This window comes from Onychostoma macrolepis, chromosome 16, assembly GCF_012432095.1.
Source record: "Onychostoma macrolepis isolate SWU-2019 chromosome 16, ASM1243209v1, whole genome shotgun sequence".
NCBI lineage: Eukaryota > Metazoa > Chordata > Actinopteri > Cypriniformes > Cyprinidae > Onychostoma > Onychostoma macrolepis.
In genome coordinates, this window is record NC_081170.1 from 24799245 (window position 1) to 24818616 (window position 19372).

General features: G+C 39.8%; 2 protein-coding genes across 5 annotated transcripts in view; one reads left to right on the forward strand and one right to left on the reverse strand.

Annotated features, from left to right (window-relative positions):
• Nucleotides 1–4142: 4142 nt before the first annotated feature.
• Nucleotides 4143–18595, forward strand: ctnnb1 (catenin (cadherin-associated protein), beta 1). 3 transcript variants are annotated; one of them, XM_058746125.1, is made up of 17 exons: nt 4143–4332; nt 10631–10675; nt 10805–11029; nt 11310–11563; nt 11650–11888; nt 12108–12309; nt 13459–13603; nt 13688–13791; nt 13894–13920; nt 14334–14672; nt 14795–14953; nt 15126–15245; nt 15967–16117; nt 16430–16551; nt 16842–16902; nt 17618–17843; nt 18071–18595. In XM_058746125.1, exons 2-16 carry the CDS (start codon nt 10663–10665, stop codon nt 17824–17826), a joined length of 2370 nt encoding a protein of 789 aa, XP_058602108.1. In that variant the 5' UTR covers nt 4143–4332; nt 10631–10662; the 3' UTR covers nt 17827–17843; nt 18071–18595. The 3 variants fall into 3 exon arrangements, with proteins under 3 accessions (XP_058602108.1, XP_058602110.1, XP_058602109.1); XM_058746127.1 differs by lacking the exon at nt 17618–17843; XM_058746126.1 differs by lacking the exon at nt 13894–13920.
• ulk4 (unc-51 like kinase 4) overlaps nt 18069–19372 on the reverse strand; it is a 215500-nt gene continuing 214196 nt past the window's right edge. For both annotated transcript variants that reach the window (XM_058746124.1, XM_058746123.1), the window contains exon 37: nt 18069–19117. In XM_058746124.1, the coding sequence (XP_058602107.1) occupies nt 19024–19117 (94 nt within the window). In that variant the 3' untranslated portion in view covers nt 18069–19023. The remainder of the gene's footprint in view (nt 19118–19372) is intronic.

The window sequence follows — 19372 nt, forward strand, 5'->3', positions numbered from 1 at the left end:
GTTGGAATAAAAGTGGAGGGTTGAATGTAATGGGGGTGGCAAAGCAAGTCTTTAGTCTGTGTTTTTGAACCTTACAATGAACCAGAACACAAAAGGGGCTGGTCCGCACACAGATATTGTTGCCTGTGCAACCTTACAAAGCGGAGAGTCTTTGAAGAGAATTTTGAGTCGGCGCGCTGAAAAGAAGCTTTGTATTTGTTTATGTGCATGAGAATACACTGAGATGTCTGAGGCTAGTTGGATATTTGGAGTTCTGTGATTTAACAGTTAAACAGCAATGCCTATTAAGATGAAAAAGTTGTAGAGCGTTGCAATTTAATCAGGACTGAGGGAGGCTTTAATGCTGTTTGTTGGTGCTATTTGTTTGTATGTTTGCATTTAAATATAATGAAGATTGTATTTTGTAATTTTTTTGATCAAATATGGTATTTTGCAGTTAAAATGATCTGACAAGCGTAGTAGATGGATCAGTGTTTTTATTAGACATTTCACCACAAAGAATATTGTTTTAGATTCCTCTTAAATTCAATTCTTAACTATTAAACATGTTTCCTAGATGTTGTTTTTAATATCAAATATTATTTTCTTTCATTTGTTTTCTAAAAAAAAAAGGTTTTATTATTTAAAAAAAAAATCTTTACTTTAAATTATGGTATATAAATATTTCTAAAGACAATATTGTGAGCTGTTTATTAAGGACAATTCCTCCACAGATTATACAATATAAAAAAAATATATGTTTCAGAATAATAATGGTGATTTAAAATAGATGTGTTTGCATGTTCCATGTTCTGTGATATGGATAATGCCTTTTTTATGTTGAATGCTTCTTCCAAACTGGACAAAACAACAAATATTGCCGAACATAATAAAAGGCTACCAGAAAATAATTTAAATTCATGTTTCTTCTTTTGGTAGCATTTCTGTTAGTTTATTTTGCTATTTATTCAGTCATTGCAACAATTTGTGGTTTTACAATTACTGATTTCATCTTTTCAGTCTTGAATTATAAACATCTGGTCCTAGTTTTCTAATTTACAGAATTTATTCTTTCTACAACAATGATACAAAATATTTGTTGTGGTTTCATAATTTTTAACAACTCTAAATTGTAGTAAGAAGCCATGAAGAATTATACAATAAAATAAAATGATCAAACCTATGCCTATAAACCTGCTTTTACATGGAAAGTTCACCATTCATCAAATCATTCAACCAATTAAAATGATTTGTAAGGCACAGTAATAATATGTGACACTAATAAATCATTTAAAGTTTATAACAAGTTTCATAATTAACACAAGTAAATAAAAATGCTATTGTCTCAACAAGATGTTTCCTCATCTCATGTGCTGTTGTAAACATTGTTACCAGTGGTGAGCACTTTAACATCACTGTTGTGTTAATAATGTCATTAAAGTACCACAATTATATTTATTTATCTAAAAGCAAACTTCTGTCACATGAGTGATTGTAAAGACTTTTTTGTTCTCTTGCATGTCGGTACCGTGGACCCGGGAAGGATGTGGCTGGCTTCTGCCCAGCATTACTGTGACAGCCAGGATGTCGGTTCAAGACCTTTGGTGAAGTCGGGGTCATGGTAAACAATCATGCCAGCACACAAGTGGGTTTTAGCGCGCCCCTTTCATTCACGTGCAGAGAAAGGTGCCCCTCCCCTCAGCACACAGCTTCAATTCCTCCAGCTTCCCGAGGGAAAATACTGCCTTTCTCTAAATAAACCCTCTATATCTCTCTCTCTTTCACTCTCTCTCTCTCACACACACATACACACACTCCAGTAGGAGAGCAAAGCTTCGCGGGACGTGACCTCGGCTCTCCTTTAGGTAAACCGGCACTCCTGGCTATGCGCAAGACCTGTGACTTCTTTTCTCAGCTTGATCCTACTGGGAGAAGGCAGGAGATGCATATGTAATCCTGATGTGTGCGTATGTGTGAAAGAGAAAGACTGAGGGAGTTCTTTTGTTCTTTTTTTTTTTTCTTGGACCTTATTTATTGCATGCTGATTTTACTATGTAATGGAGCAAAGTGCAAAGTTGTCTCTTTTTTAAAATGTGTATTAACAGAATAAAGCCAATCCCTCTGATGGAAGCTGGAGCAAGGGTTACATATGATTCAAGCTGGCTTATAAACAATAATAACTCATTTATGATATGTATATATCAACAGCCTCTTTCACTACGCTTACATCATGTGGAGAAGACATGCTATGTTATGTTTTTTTTTTGTGAAGAAGTGAATATTATAATTATAATATACATTAAATGTATGTTGAATTAATATAATATAATATATACAAATTTTATATAATTACTCGTGACTATGATAAAGTAAAAACAAACAGTGCATCTGTGCATGCAAAAATGTTTATTGTTAGTTCAGTATGAACAAATTACCAGCATATCTTATTTCTGTTGAGGAAAAAAAATAAAATAAATGGAAACAATGCATTGAAACAATTGCTCATGAGTTATTTTAAATTTATAGAGAAAAAAAAAAGCATAAATATATTCTTCTCTCAGTTATGGGTGCAGCAGATAATTTCAAATATTTTTTTAAGTATAGTCTTATTTCCACAGTTTAATCAATGAATCGTGCCATATTTAATTGCAAGCTTTAAACAGACTTCAGTATGTAAAAAGGCAAAGCTAAGAAGGTGACATTCAATGTTTAATAAAAACATAAAAATGGACTGCAATTAATAAACATTGTAAAATGTAAAATGCATTAAAAATACAATGTATAGAATTAAACGAAGATTTTAAGTTGATGTGGTCAGTGTTTATTTAATATTAAAAGCTAAATGCAACTATTGAATGACGTGAATAAGAGGTGAATTCTAGCGTTTATTCACTCATGTTATTTTGAATCCAGTTGACATGCAAATATTGGACTAATATGAGATGTTTTGTTTACCTCAGCTTTGTTTACCTGTTCTGCTTTTAATGTCATTAGACTAAAGGAAAACCACTGGGCCAGTCAATGTAAACTTTAGTACTTAGAAATAAAGTATAAGACTTTAGGGGTCATCCCTTCAACCCACATATCTTGATTGGTGTTCATATGCATTACATAGTTGTCTATTGTTAGATTTTTAATTGATGTTTACCATCCACAATAAGAGTTTGATATGCTGAATACAGGGGTCCACACAAGGGTAGATCAATGGCCAATGTTGTCATAAGGTATACAAAATACCAAAATGCCTTCAAAATGTTTTACTGTTACAATTAAAGATGATTTATTAAACCATATATGGTTAAAGTGTGTTTTGGCACTGTTGTGTTTCCTCAGCCCCTCCTCTCTCTATTTTTCCATGGGAACTCAGAGAAGAGTTGTGGTAAGAACCAGTCTGAACATGACAGCTTCACCATGGAGGCACACACTCACAACACCAATTGTGTTTTGGATACATGCAAAATATGCACATTAAAGGACATTTATTAAATATGCACCGTCATTTCAGGGATTTAAAAGTCATACATTGAATATTTGCTTTAGTGAACCCCTCTGCAGCAGAGCTTTTCTAGTTTTAAATTATTGTAAATACAGTATACTGTTAAACAGATTGGCATTTTAGCATGTATCAGTAAAATGTCTCAGCAGTTTGATCCAGTAGTTTTCCGATCCTCGCTGCATTGTTCTACAGAGGAGAGGGATGGAAAAACTTCCTCCGCCTCTAAAACCTAAACGCCGAGCCCATATTAGCTCCCGTTTGCCAGGAAGGTATTTATTTCCACAAAGAAATTGCAATTTTTTATTCATGGTTTAGTCTGGTTATCTTGTGGCGTTGCTTCTCGTCAATACTACACACACTCTTTATTGCGATAGTCATAAAACTTAATGAATAGGTGCGCCCCCTTGCCGCACCACAGCCGTCCAGTTCTGGTATTCCTACGCACGGATCCATATTTTCACATACTCCCTAAATTATCTCACATTTCGGTCGTTTAGCTCGCGATGGCCATCTTTAACACTACTGAATTTTAGATCTGTTAAATCCTTGTTGAGTACGAAAACCGCATTTGGTTTCATTTCTATAAAGATCCAGCGGCACGGGATCTAGTTTTCCGGAAGGCGGCAGGATATGGCATGGGTAGGAGTTTTTATAATGGCTCGCGCACATATGGAGTGACGCCATCTTTCCCAGTGTGCTGCTGCTGCGCGAGCGCGGAGTCCTCGCGCACACATTCACTCTCAGCAGGAGCTGCCGCGCGCTGTGGGTCTTTTCCTCACATTTTCTCAACGGATTGTCGCCTTTATTCGTGTTTAAGTACTGAAAAGCGAAAACGGAATATACAGCTTTTGACACAGGTGAGTGTTGTCGCCGATGAAATGTGTGGTTCGTTATCGCATGGAATGTTAGGAGGGAATGTCTTTCTGCAGCTGTGGGGAAGGAGGTGGTGAATACAGCCAGAGGAAATATTACTGCAAAATCACGACCAAATTACACTCACATTCACACATGTAAACGCGGATGTGTTCGACAACAATACTGTAAGCGTTTTAATAAATCAGAAAAGGTGTCTTTAAAGCTCCGAGTTGAGACATTTTGTGTCTTTGGTGCTAGCTTGGTTAGCATTTTAGGGCTGGAAAAGTGTTTTGTGGAGACCATGTAAAATCCTCCCTAACTCAACTGGATATCTGCCTCATTTTTACATTACCTCTGTGATTTCTCTCTGTAAAATTCAACAGTTAAAATTGGTTTAGTCTTACCGCAATCTCAAACCTGTGTTTAACGTTAAGTCGGTTGTGCGGTTGAAAGTTACGTTAGTCTGTGATTAACTAATATAAACTAGCTGTCTTTTAGCTTACCCTTTAAGCTCTGTTTGCGCACTACTGAACTCGAGATGTTTTTAAGCTTCTTGTTTTTGTGACTTAGCTAAAATCTGATGGATATTAAGTTTGTAGTAACATTTTCTGCTCAAATGCGTGGCCAGCTCTACCACCTTGAGTTATAAACACTTACGATATTATTGAAGTCATGCGCTGTTAAGTACTCTAAATATGACCCATATTTAAGTCTCAGCAAGAAACAAACAAAGGCATTTAAAGTGTTTGGCCGTTGAGAGGAAGTCGAGGAGGAGCTTGAGTGAAATCTGACTCTGCTGGAGCTCGTGCTGATGGGGGTGGGGATCCTCGATGCGCGCACACGGGCTTTGCGGACGGGCGCATACCCTACCCATACATCACTCCCCAGCTCTTCTTAACAATACACCCAGCTGACTTGAGCTTTACTTCAGTATGCAGAGATTGAAATTTTGACATTCTCAGTTGACTTTCCTGCAGTCTGTCTGACGATCTGTGAAAGTATAGGTATATATTTTTTCTTAAGGGGCTTGTTTTTTTTAGCAACGGCTCCTGTAAGCACAACTGGCAGTAGATTTGTTAATGATTCACGTGGCTTAAAAAGTAAACCAAACATGTGCCTTTTCCTCCACCTCTGTCATGGAGTCTAACTAAAGGCAGTATGCATATCTTCCTCACTTTTTTGACATTAAGGCACTCTATAGTCTCATTTAGTCCCTTGTTGAACATCAGTAGGTATACGCTGAGAAAATATTTTTGCTGCTTGTTCAATTTACTGAAAATGAGCATAATTTTATTGCGATTAGCCTAATTAATCTGGTAAAATTCAAGTTTACTTAATTCATTTGTGGTGGGACTACATGAATCATTTTGGTTGCTTTAACTGTAACTGCGTGGGTGGATTTTAAGTTCCCAGCATACTTTGCATAAGACTCAATTGGGAGAGTAAATGTTAATTTATGCTTTGATTTAAAGGCAAAGACCTGCTAGTGTTTAATGTTCGGTTATGTTTTATATTCAGAATTGAGTAAAAACAAAGTATGTACTTGTTTACATTTTAAATTTTAAACTTCCATGCGTGAAATTTACTTGACAAATTTAGAACACAAACTTGCAAAAAAAAAAAAATAGTACATTTTACTTATTTTTTGCAAAATTGACATGAATTCAAACTAAGAGTTAGTAACATGCTTGTAATAGTTGTCAAACATTTATGGACATTCAATTTGACAGCTGTTTAGATTATCAAGAACTTTTAGAAAACGTAGTTATTTGTTTTCCTAATTGGTTTATGAATCCTCATTTTCCTTTACCTGTTGTCTAACACAGTATTCTCCCACTGCTTACTTTGAGTCCGCATGCCTAAACTCTCTAAATGGAAGCGTCTGAGCTAGTTATTTCATTTGTACAGAGCGGCTACAGTATGTTTTTGGATCTGGGTGAGGTATATGAAGTCAGAATACACTGTGTACGTGCACATGTGCGCAGACTCCTGCTGTTAGAGCATCTCTCATAACAATTGACACATTTGGAGCAGATGTGTAGTATAGGATGTTCCTGGGAGCTAGCAACTAAGATCTTTTGAAATATTGCACACAATAGGCAGATCTCTGAAATTGAATGCGGGTGTTGAAATTGCTATCTAAGCTGCATGCCCCTGGTCACAACTGGCACTTAGCCCAAGCCATTTGGGTGGTATTTAAATTCACATGCTGTCCGAATGCCAAGGATTACAAACAAATGCCTCAGTCTTCTCAAGCCGCCTCAGGTTTCTTTGGAGGAGCCCGTCGTTGAGTATGGAATAGGCACTGTGTTGAGAGAGCTTTTTTTTTTTTTTTGGTCATGTTGGATGCTTTAAATTTTTATGCAAAGTCCAGGTGCATGTGAAGTAAGTGCAATACTAATTTAACTATATACTATGTTAGGATTGGGCCAATTGGAACCGACACTCTGGTTTTAGATTTTTGTTAATGCAAAGTTTCATATAGACTTTGAGGTCTAATAGAGCTCCAGCTAGGAGGGTTGAAGTGACTAATGACACAAGAATGGTGGGTTTGGTCCAGGCTATTGTTTTGTGATGCAGACGTTAGCTTTTCCTAAGAACGCTGAGTCTGAAATTCTGCGTATGCGTAACAGATTTGTGTGCCAGGTTCCAAGTCAGATTCAGGCTTTGAGTAATGAGTGCTTATTTGCTGCTTATTGTTAGTAACCTCTCTGTTAGAGCTCTGTGTGGACTGTGAATCTTTCTTCCCCACTTTTTCTATGTGGCCAACTCCACCCATATTCCACCCAGTAGAGGTACCAAAACATTCAGATTGGTTTCAGATGTGCATGTTGGCCAGGCAGTGAAAAACACACGCATGTGGTTATTAGGGTTGGTTTTTTTTTCATGCCCAAGCCAGTCTGTCTGTGAAATAAAGACACTAGTGGAGTTCAGCAAGAGTAAAATTCAGAAGAGCTCACCCAGAAGCTTTTCTCTTCATGATTGTATTCACACTGTTCATTCAGATGATTGTATAACCCAGCGATTGAGGTCTGGAAGGGAAAACCGATTGTCTAAATACATCCAGCATGACCTCATCAATGACCCAGACTAACCTGTAGTGGTTTGTTAGGATCTCAACTGACTGTGAGCAAGAGGATTGTTTGCGTGTAGCTTGTGTGTGGGATTTCTTGGAGGCTGAGGCTCAGTTGGCACCTCACGTTGCGTGCGAGAGCGAGCAGTAATACCGCAGGGGGGTTAAGGCCTGTATGCTGCTGGGTTTATCTCTCCAATTGACTCCAGATGTTGTGAACCGTAGACCGAGCGACTGGCTGACTGCTGTGAAACTCTCGGCAGCCCCAGGCAGAGTGCCACAGCAGCACTGTTTTACACATCCCCTTATCAAACACACTTTCCATGCTCTGCATTCACAATACTGACAGCTGCCTCCTAGAGGAACTGTCCTCGTTATTGGCAAATATATATAACATAAGAGCTGACCGTGTCATTTTGACTCTGTTTGACGCAGAGCTGCACAGGACTGAGAGAATTTTGTAGGCTTTGGTGTGTCAGTTCCGTTTTCCTTCTGGACCGGGGGTTTGTTTTGGCACCTGTGTTGGTCCAGGTGACATTTCCATTTGTAAAAAACAACACTGCCTGCTTTTTGGTTTGGTTGTTGAGATGCAGATTAAGTGTTTTGTTGTAGTGATGCACTATTTTTAATTTTTTTTGCCAAAACACTTCATTCATTTAGCTGAAAATTTAGTATTTAATAATCATTTAATTAATAGAATGTATTTAATAATCAACAAAAATGGGGTTGTATGCAAACATTTAAATTGCACATTAGGCAGTGTTTATATAAACTTTTTGATAATGTTTTATATTTATTGTTGAAATAATATACATTAAACTTGCTTTGACAGATTTATTGAAACATTAGCCTAAATAATGAAGACATCAATAACAAGTAAAAATGTTATACTTGTCCTTTCAACATACCATCTGATTTTCATTCATGTTGATTTCATGCTATAAAACGTAGTAAAGAGGAAGTGATGATTGGTTCAGGTGTGCTGCCAAACAACACTTATTGTGTGAATTTGTGATTTAAAAGTGACAATTTGAATCTTTTTCATTTTCATTTCAAAAGTAACAAAACCTAAAGCTTATTGCAATTTATTGAATGGTAGATGGACACTATAAATAATGTGCAGTGAAATTTTGTTCACTCATCAACAGAAAGCAGCCTAGCCTTAAATTTTGATTCTTGATATATATTCAAAGAATTGATGTTGGTTCATCAAAATGAAAATTGATTCAAATCAGGAAATCAATATTCAATACAACAATCACCTGTTGTGGCTTATCCATGTTGTGTGCATAAATCATACTCTGACACACAGCAACGTCGGGAACGGCTAATAAAATGTCACTGTCTCGCTCAATTTCCGCCCTCCAAAACTATTTTGGCTGAAATGGAAAATGTTTCAGTGCATCACTATTTTGTTGCCGTAGTGTTCAGTCTGTTGGATAATTATAGCTCTAAAATAGGATATACTGACTTGGTGTCTTTAGAGAGGCAAGCCCCATTATGTCTGTGTGTAATTGAGGTTTATCCATAATAGGCTGTGTGCAACACAAAACACATCTGTATTCCAGTCTAGCCTTTCCTTACTTGACCTAATTCAGCTTCTGAACTTGAAGAGGCTGCTTTCGAGAGCCAAATCCTGACAAAAGTGCGTGCGAGACCAGAGCCCAACGAAGGGGAAAAGTTATTTTTCTCTGAATGTTTGCCAAGACCTTGCTGCGTCATAAAGCTAAACCTCCTGTGGTGCTGTTCCACATGGACTAGCAGCTCCTGAACAGCAAAATGTTGACAAGAGCTAGCCAAAATGTTCTACCGAGTGACCTTTCCACATGCTGCAACATGTTTGTGTTTTGTAAGAGCTGGTTGACTGAGAGGAACAGTATGTTTTGCTAGCCAACACAATGGAGAGACATGGGCAGCCAGTTTTGGTCTCAAGGCTACATGTGAATGTTGGACGTATCGGAGAAGGGTTGCATTCTGCCTGCTGACTTGGAGAGGGGTGTTGTACGTCTGAATAAAGGAGGTGGGCTTGGGGCTTGTGTTATGGTAATTTTGGAGGAGGCCTCACAAAAGGGAAGGAGACCGGGGCCCCCCAGACTGAGACACTGAATTCAATATCGCTTCAGTAGGTGTTAACTGCTGACGTTGATGGGCAATCGACAAAGAATGTCATGCACATATTGACGCTGTTGTGATGGTGGGGTTTCTGGCTGAGCTCATTATTGAAGGTCATATAAACCTTTAGCACCTCTTTTACTAAAAACCCTCATGGCTTAGAGGTGGAGATGGAGGTTGGATGTTTGGAGTGAAGCTAATAGCTCAAGCTTTATTATGATGCTTGTGATGGAGTGACTTTGTAAAATGCAGAAAAACTTCCCCAGGCTTTCTACATAGATATTTTTGCCAGAAGAACATCATATCATGAGGCCTGATATATTCAGGGCTATTTTCAGTGGTCCAATGACACTGACAATGACATTTTGAAATGCATATCAAAAATATTTTTTTAATTGAATCTTCTTTTAAATGGATGCAAAAAAACAACTATTTTAATTTACAGTAATGGCAGGAAAGTATACAACTGAGTTCAAACACTTTTTGCTAGAAAAAGCTGGTGTACATTTTGAAACCGATTTTAGTCAATTTATAGCATTCTAACTGATACTTTAAAGGCAGCGGGAATGTCCATTATTTTTAATTATTCTCACAAAATCGACAAAACTAATCTCAGCTGGGTAGAAAAAGTTACCTTGACATTTGTATTGTTTTAAATACTTATAACTTTTTAAAATCAAATTTTTATTAATATTCCTTTAGTGGATGATTTAAAGGATACTTTAAAAGGATAGATGGAATGACGCCTACAACAACCCCCAAATTCCTGAATTATAACATAGACCTTTGATTTCCTGTAGCACTGTTCATTGTTCACCCCAAGCTCTTTCCGGGGAGTATCATGAGGGACCTGCAGATAATAAGAGTGGCTGTGTGTGTAGTGTGGTACACATCCTGCCTGACTCTTTCATCCCAGCTGCAGTCAGGTTAGGAGACAGAGAGCATTCAGGTCGAACACTGGGGCTTGTGTGTGCTGCACGCCGGACTTTGTGGAATGTTTGTGTGTGTGTGCGAGAGAGACGGAGTTGAGTGCTATATGAGAACTAGAGAGAAAGTTGGCACCATGAATGTGAAATTAACCATTTTGCTGTTAATTTTGCTTGTTTGTTTTTCAGATTAGGAAGCTGTGCTTGGCTGTGAGAGAACCATGGCTACCCAATGTAAGTTATTCTACTATAGTAAAATATTTTTGCGAAGCAGAAATGTTAGAAGAGCTAAAATATTTAAAGTTTTGGTCTAAATACGATTTAGATATTTGATTATCTCATTTTGCAATGTTTTATGTGCAGCTGACTTGATGGAGCTTGACATGGCCATGGAGCCGGATCGCAAGGCTGCAGTCAGCCATTGGCAGCAACAGTCTTACCTGGACTCGGGTATCCATTCTGGGGCCACAACCACTGCCCCATCCCTAAGCGGCAAGGGCAACCCAGAAGATGAGGATGTGGATAATCAGGTGCTATATGAGTGGGAGCAGGGCTTTAACCAGTCCTTCAACCAGGACCAGGTAGCAGGTGTGTGGTGATTCTATTCTCCTGGTTTAAGAATTCATGGAAAGAATATGGAAAATTGAGAATTTCATTTACTTAATGCGAGGTTGGGTCAAAGAAGTAAACTGCAGTCACATTGGTTTATGTAAGACAATGCTGAGACAATTTCTCATTGTTCTAGCTTGTTTGATTGTTAATCCCACAATGAAAAGATACACTGTATTATATTCATAGACATAACAGATGTTTATAGTCGTTTGTGCATAAGACAGTTGCTTGATATAGTTCTGTGGTTTCTCTGTAGACATCGATGGTCAGTACGCCATGACCAGAGCCCAGAGAGTCCGGGCGGCCATGTTCCCAGAGACTCTAGATGAAGGCATGCAGATACCTTCCACACAGTTTGACTCTTCCCACCCTACCAACGTCCAGCGCCTGGCCGAGCCCTCGCAGATGCTCAAACACGCCGTGGTCAACCTCATTAACTACCAGGACGATGCAGAGCTGGCCACCCGTGCTATTCCAGAACTCACCAAACTACTGAACGATGAGGATCAGGTTGGAACGGATGGACTGTCAAAAACAGCCAGTGCTGTGACAGTGTCAGAGTGTGCTAATGGCTTGGTTTCTTCTATTTCCATCAGGTGGTGGTAAATAAGGCAGCTGTGATGGTGCACCAGCTCTCGAAGAAGGAGGCCTCTCGTCATGCCATCATGCGATCCCCACAGATGGTGTCGGCCATTGTGAGGACAATGCAGAACACTAATGATGTAGAAACAGCCCGCTGCACCTCCGGCACCCTGCACAATCTTTCCCACCACAGAGAAGGCCTGCTCTCCATCTTCAAATCAGGAGGCATCCCTGCCCTCGTCAAAATGCTTGGGTTGGTTCTCCTTCATGCTCTCTATTTTTAAACAGACAAATATCGACCATCATGCGGATTTATATCCTGTGAATCTTTTGAATCAGGGAAGTTGTAGTGTCTTTGGAATTCAAGGACTAGCAGGCTGAGTCATACTGAGACCTGCTCTGTGTGCTTAAGCTTGAATCCCATTATTTATCTGTAGTTTGGGTCTAATTAATATTGCTGTGGTCTCTTCAGTTCCCCAGTGGACTCCGTACTGTTTTATGCCATTACGACTCTACACAACCTGCTACTGCACCAGGAAGGAGCCAAGATGGCTGTCCGTTTGGCTGGAGGCCTGCAGAAAATGGTGGCCTTGTTAAACAAAACAAATGTCAAATTCCTCGCCATCACGACAGACTGCCTTCAGATTCTGGCATACGGCAATCAGGAAAGCAAAGTAAGAAGCAAGATCTTCTCAAAGATAGGCATATCACAGCAGGGTTCTTGGCCAGATACACTCTTGTTTACAAATTGTATTTATTTTTCAAAACTCTTGTCACTCATATCTAGCAGTGCAACAACATACTGTATCTGCTATATTTGGAATTTAAGTGTTTTTGATTTGCACCTTGATGTTTTTCTTTGGCACTGGATGTCTGAGTATTATAGGCCTGTTTATTCGGATAAATATTGAGATTTAAAATTGTTTTTTAAAAGCTATAGGTTTGCTCTGCTTGAACTGCACAATTTGGCCAAAATAATAGTAACTAATATTTATGATGATATTTATTACTAATAGTAATAATAAACAAAATATTTAAATTTCTCTTTTTTTATTGTTAAACAATCCAGCTTTTGTTTTGGTGGGGAAAAGACTCATAGAGACCTTAAAGGAGTAGTTCACTTTCAGAATGAAAATCGTCATTTACTCCCTACTTGTTCCAAACCTGTATGAGTTTCTTTCTTCTGTTGAACACAAAAGATGAAATTTTGAAAAATGTTGGGATCTGCACAGTTGAAGAGCACCATTGACTTCTATAGTAGAAAAAAAAAATACTATGGAAGTCAATGGTGCTCATCAACTGTTCAGATCCCAACATTTTTCAAAATATCATCTTTTGTGTTCAACAGAAGAAAGAAACTCATACAGGTTAGGAACAAGTGGGGAGTGAGCAAATGATGACAGAATTTTTATTCTGAAAGTGAATTACTCCTTTAAGGCTCCTCTTTTGTTGACAACAGCTGGTTATAAGTGCTTTTCAGTTCAAATTTGAGAAGATTGTTGGTGCATGTTGTTCCCAAATGCAGGTTACAAGCGACCCAAACTCAGAGCAGATGCAGCATTTACTCTGAAGAGAACACTGGATCATGAGCATGTGTGTAAATGCGAAACATGCAGTGCATATATTTAAATCACAGTCATTGTGATTTCATAATCGCACTAAGCTGTAATATTAGCTTAGATTATTATAGCACATTTTGCTGCATTTACACAATATCCTTGGTCTTTTATTTATAAAGTCACACTTGTTTGAGCGGTGCAGTATTGATGGTATATTGCTAACCTGGGTAAACTCAAATAATTTGCTTTTTTTTTTTTTTTCAGCTTATCATTCTGGCCAGTGGAGGCCCACAGGCTCTGGTCAACATCATGAGGACCTACACATATGAGAAACTGTTGTGGACCACCAGTCGAGTGCTCAAAGTGCTGTCAGTTTGCTCCAGTAACAAACCTGCCATCGTTGAGGCTGGTGAGTCCATTTACCTTCAATTTAGTGGCAGGTGGGAGCTAACGAATTAGGATGGGATGACCATGAAAGTGTTGTTGTTTTCAGGTGGCATGCAAGCACTTGGCCTTCATCTCACAGACCCCAGTCAGCGACTGGTACAGAACTGCTTGTGGACTTTGAGGAATCTCTCAGACGCCGCCACCAAACAGGTACTGATCCATCAGTCTCTTTCCCTCAGCTCTATTACGCTGTCTTCTGTTCTTCCTACATGAGCCCTCTCTTTCTGTCTCCCCATTGTTTCCATGGAGAAGACGTCTTTAGCAGAAGTAGATGTGCAGGTAACAGTCATTCCTGCCTTTGTCTGTGACGGGTTAGGGGCTGTAGCCAGCTCTGACCCCACACAGTAAGGACATCAAATTGTGAAAAAAACCCTGTGTCGGAGCATGAACGGATGCTACATTTGGTTGTGATGCCTGCGCTATGTGTACATTTCACCCAGCTGTTGTTGTGGCATCAGAATTCTTGAATTATCAAAACATTTCTGGAATGATTTTGTGTATTTTAACCATTTACCCACTCATGGTAGGCTTACAACCTCATGTAATGTGTAGTAAAATGTTACGAATGGCTGTGGCTGGTCGTGTGCGGGACTAAATAAAAAAAAAAAAAACCTGAATCGAGTTTGTCATGGATGCAAATTCTGGGTTTAATAAAGCAGCACATCTCAACTCTGGATCTTTCTGTTCTACAGGAGGGCATGGAGGGGCTCTTGGGCACCCTGGTCCAGTTGCTCGGTTCAGACGACATCAACGTGGTGACGTGTGCTGCTGGAATCCTGTCCAACCTCACCTGCAACAACTACAAGAACAAGATGATGGTGTGCCAAGTGGGCGGCATTGAGGCCCTTGTGCGCACTGTACTTCGTGCCGGAGACAGAGAGGACATCACAGAGCCTGCTATCTGCGCTCTACGTCACCTCACATCCAGACATCAGGATGCAGAGATGGCCCAGAATGCAGTGCGGCTGCATTACGGGCTGCCTGTGGTGGTCAAATTGCTCCACCCTCCCTCACATTGGCCTCTCATTAAGGTATGGAAGTGATATGAGATCATCACTCCTTTCATTGCTTTCATTGTGCATGAAGAGGATTTTTCCCGCCTTTTCATAAAGGTATATTTTATCACTTTTTAAATGCCTGTGTCCTCTCCCAGGCCACAGTGGGGCTGATCCGTAACCTGGCACTGTGCCCCGCCAACCATGCCCCGCTCAGAGAGCAGGGTGCCATTCCCCGCCTGGTGCAGCTTCTGGTCAGGGCCCATCAGGACACTCAGAGACGCACCTCCATGGGTGGAACACAGCAGCAGTTTGTGGTGAGTCATGGTCACATGATCGTCTGGATTTTATGTCCGCCGAATTGTGCAATTTCATTATTCTGAAATTAAACCCTTATACCCAATTAATCTATATAAGCACACAAGTTAAGGTGTCCAGTCATTTTCTTGCAGAATGGATAGGTGAATGAAGCTTTCATGTGTGTTTCAGGAGGGTGTGCGTATGGAGGAGATCGTGGAGGGCTGCACTGGAGCTCTGCACATTCTAGCAAGAGACATTCACAACAGAATCGTCATCAGAGGACTCAACACTATTCCACTGTTTGTTCAGGTCAGTCACTGACTGTCTGTGTCTCTGTTATGATGTTCATTCTATTGTCTAATAGTCTATCTAGTTACCTTTTGCTTTGAGTTTTTTGTTTGTTTGTTCTGTTCTTTTATCTATAGTTTGTTCTATAAGTTGATCTATCATTGTTCTATCTATTTGTTTGCTTGTTCTCTCTATTGAACTCATTTGATCAAATCTATCTACTGTTTGTTGTCTATCTACTGTTCATTCTATGTCTTTGTTCACTTGGTCTATCGTTTTAGCTGTCACTTACTATATATTGTTCTGTCGTTCTATCTGTTGCGTGCTCTGTTAGTTTTGTAATTTTATGACTTTCATTCTATTTTTCTATTGCTCATTCTTTGGTTTGATTGTTCGGTCATTCTAGTTACTCTATATTGTTTGTTCTGTCTTTTGTTCTATTTATCAATCAATCTGTTTATTGATCTTGTCTGTCTTTCACTCGGTAGCTTGTTTGTTTTTCTGTCCTTTGTTCTAATTATCGTTCTGTCTCTCTGTTCATTGTCTATTGTTATGCTGTTTATTTTATAAATGTATAGACTGTATGCTTGCTCGTTCTGCTTTCTTTCATTTTATCACTTTTTTTAATGAATTGAGAATTAAAGTTTGGATGACCCTTTTTTACTCAAGTTAGTGTATTATATTTGCATCTTCTGAACTTTTAGTTTGAGCCTGTCTGACATGCCTCTGTCTTTCTCTGCAGTTGCTGTATTCTCCCATCGAGAACATCCAGCGTGTAGCTGCAGGTGTGCTGTGTGAGCTGGCTCAGGATAAGGAGGCAGCCGAGGCCATCGAGGCAGAAGGAGCCACCGCTCCACTCACAGAGCTCCTCCACTCCAGAAACGAGGGAGTCGGTGAGTGTATGCTCCACCTCTTAATAAGCAGTATGTGTGTGCGTACAACCACCATAGAATAATGCAGAAAGACATCAGTTACATATAATGGCAGCACACTGTGTCACTGCCTCCCGATGTCTCAACATAAAGTTTGAAGAAACAAGTTAAACTTCCACAGAATAAACAGAGAAGCAAGTGTGAATACAAAACACTATGCAGATTTGTTTTCCCAGCTATGCATGGATTTCCACTGGAGGCAGTGGCTGGGGTGAGCAGGGCTGGCTTGAAAGTTTTCTCGGTCACACTAACGTTGCTATCTCTCGCCCACAGCCACATACGCTGCTGCAGTTCTGTTCCGCATGTCTGAGGATAAGCCCCAGGACTACAAGAAACGACTGTCTGTGGAGCTCACCAGCTCTCTGTTCAGAACTGAGCCCATGACCTGGAACGAGGTAAGGGGGCTCATCTCTGCTAAATCCTGCAATCAACGCTGGCACAGAGCCCTGCTGTAGATTAAGCCTATAAATTCCCTGCGCATTACAGAACCGGTTATAGCAGATGTGGGTGTTGTATTTGTGAATTTACTGGGCAGGTGATTCTTTCTAACAAAGCATTATTGTTTTTATGAGCCTAGAGCACTCTGAAAGCATTAGTGGAACTGATTTAGTCCTGATATACTCAGAATTCGAGGCCGAAGTGAGCACTTCTCTTATGCATCTTTTTCTTGCGTGTCTGTTTGCAGACTGGAGATCTAGGGCTGGACATCGGTGCGCAGGGAGAGCCTCTGGGCTACAGGCAGGACGGTAAGTTCATTTTCACAAATGAGATCAGCTCTCAGCATCTGGGTGTGATACTCACTAATCCACTGCTTCATCAGCCTTCACCCACCAAACCTAGAGACACGCCTGGCGCTTTCCATAAAAGTAGGGCACTAAATAAGGCCTGGAACTCTTAAAGGATTAGTGGACCAAAAAAAAACCTAAAATTGTCTTTCACGGACCCCTCATGTTGTTCCATAACTCTAAAACTTTCTCAAGAAATTAGATGTTAAGCATAGTCTGACAGTTTCAATCACCATTCACTTGTGCAAAGAAAGTGAATAGTGACTCTTATTAATTCATGTCATTCTGCTTAACATATTTCATGGTTTATGGAAGAAATCGGTCATACGAGTTTGTAACATCATGAGCCTGAATGAATTTTAATGAATGAGGTATAAATAATGTAAATGTTCATACCATAAATTTTGCTGTAATTTTACATGTTTTTTCTCAATAGAAAGGTATTACATAGAGAATTTATATATTAAAAAAAGAAGCTCAAATAGGGCACCGTATTCCTAGAAAATGTCAGGTTCCAGTTGAGTCGGGTCAAACGCCTTGTGTTCTTTCTCTGGTCTTGTGGGTCTGAGGTTGTGCTATTGTGAGTTGCCCGTTTAATATGCTTCCTCTAACGTACGTGTGTGTGTGTGTGTGTGTGTGCTCCCTCCACTTTCCATCCACTCCCCTCGTCCTCTAGACCCAAGCTACCGCTCCTTCCACTCCGGAGGTTATGGGCAGGATCCCATGGGCATGGATCCCATGATGGAGCACGAGATGGGCGGGCACCACCCTGGCCCAGATTACCCCGTAGACGGCCTGCCCGACCTCGGCCACGCCCAGGACCTGATCGACGGCCTCCCGCCGGGTGACAGCAATCAGCTGGCCTGGTTCGATACCGATCTGTAAATACAATGACTTTTTAGGTGAGGCACCAAGACGCCCCGAACGCGCACTCGATGCGAATGGCCGGTTGTGTTTGATCTGTGCTGACCGCACCGTGTGTAGGAGATTTGAAAGGCTGGAGTAAAGCACGCCGGTAGCAGAACTAATCTGAGCTGCATCTGAATTCATTACAGTCCTGTATGTGTGCGTGTTTCTCCCCTTGAATGGGATTCTAATCTGTTTGTCCCCTCTTTTCTCTCTGCTGCAGCTGTATCGTCTGATCTGAATGAACCTGCATTGTGATTTTGGCCTGTAGAGTTGCTGAGCGGGCTCAAGAGAGTGGGCTAGTTTCTCTGAAAGTGCCTGACACACTAATACAAGCTGAGTTTCCTATGGGAACACATGGAAGTAAAACTTTTGTTCTGGTCTTGGTCGGTCAGAATTTGGTGTGATTGACAGAAGAAAGCCCAAAAAGCAAATCCTAAGATGGAATTTTCAACCTTAGCCTTGCCTGTACTTTTTATTACTTTTTATTTTTCAAAGGATATTTCAGTCTGTAATGGTACTTATCTAGCTTGCTTTATGATACTCGTCTTTTATTTTGCAGAACTTTGTATTCCTTTCGACTGTCTCTCTTTCTCTCTCATAGTGTTGAGTTATAGTGGTAATGATCCATCAAGATTTTATCGAGTTTATGGTGTAGAACACTAATTAATCAGTTGAATTGTATTCTTATCAAATGTAACATTGTGTAGCTTTTGTATAAAACCAAGAATTGGAGAAGTCCAAATATCAGCTCTCTTGCTTTAAAGAAATCACAAATGTTCCAAAGGGTTTGCAATCAGTTGGGGCCAGTTTTTCTTTTTTTTTTTTTCTTTCTTTTCCTTCTCTCCCCCCCACCCCTGTCTTGATCGATTTTTTTTTTTTTTTTTTTGATGGTAGCTTTAGAAAGGTTTTGAAAAGAACCCCTAATTATTGTAGCCTGCGATTGTTGGTTGGAGACTTGGTAATGACCTGGCTAAACAATAAAATGGACTTTAAATTTAAATAATTGTGGACATTTTTATTCTTGGAATACACTTAATGTGATTTTAAATTAGCTTAAGTAGCACAATCCTTCTAGAATTACAGAGTTCCTTTTACAACCACTATCACAAGAGTTCAATAATCTCTTGAAAATCACAGTAACGGATACAAAATTCAAGTAAACACACATACATATTAAATACCAGGCGTGAAACTCTGTTCTGCCTGGGACCCAATGCCCTTCAGAATCTCTCCAGCTAACGATTCCACTGCCATGTCTGATTGGGACCTGGGAAAAAAAAAAAAAGAGAAACAAAAGTGGTTGGAATACTCTACATGTGTTTTTGTGTTCCAAAACAAACCAGGGAGTTGATTCCATTAATTCAGTAGTCACTAACTTATGTGTGAAAAATCTTCTCTTATGGCAAGTCTCAAGTTGGTAACCAGAAGCCCTTGTCCGTCACAGTGGCTTATCTGGTGCACACACTTGATTTTGGCCTGTCAGTTGTGTGTACACTGTCCTGATGAGCGACAGTGTGTGAGA

What these genes read in the sequence shown, in the direction of transcription:
- ctnnb1 (XM_058746125.1), top strand. An exon ending in ACGGCAATCAGGAAAGCAAA is followed by an intron (nt 12,310 to 13,458) that starts GTAAGAAGCAAG and finishes TTTTTTTTTCAG; the next exon opens with CTTATCATTCTGGCCAGTGG. An exon ending in TCTGGGCTACAGGCAGGACG is followed by an intron (nt 16,903 to 17,617) that starts GTAAGTTCATTT and finishes CTCGTCCTCTAG; the next exon opens with ACCCAAGCTACCGCTCCTTC.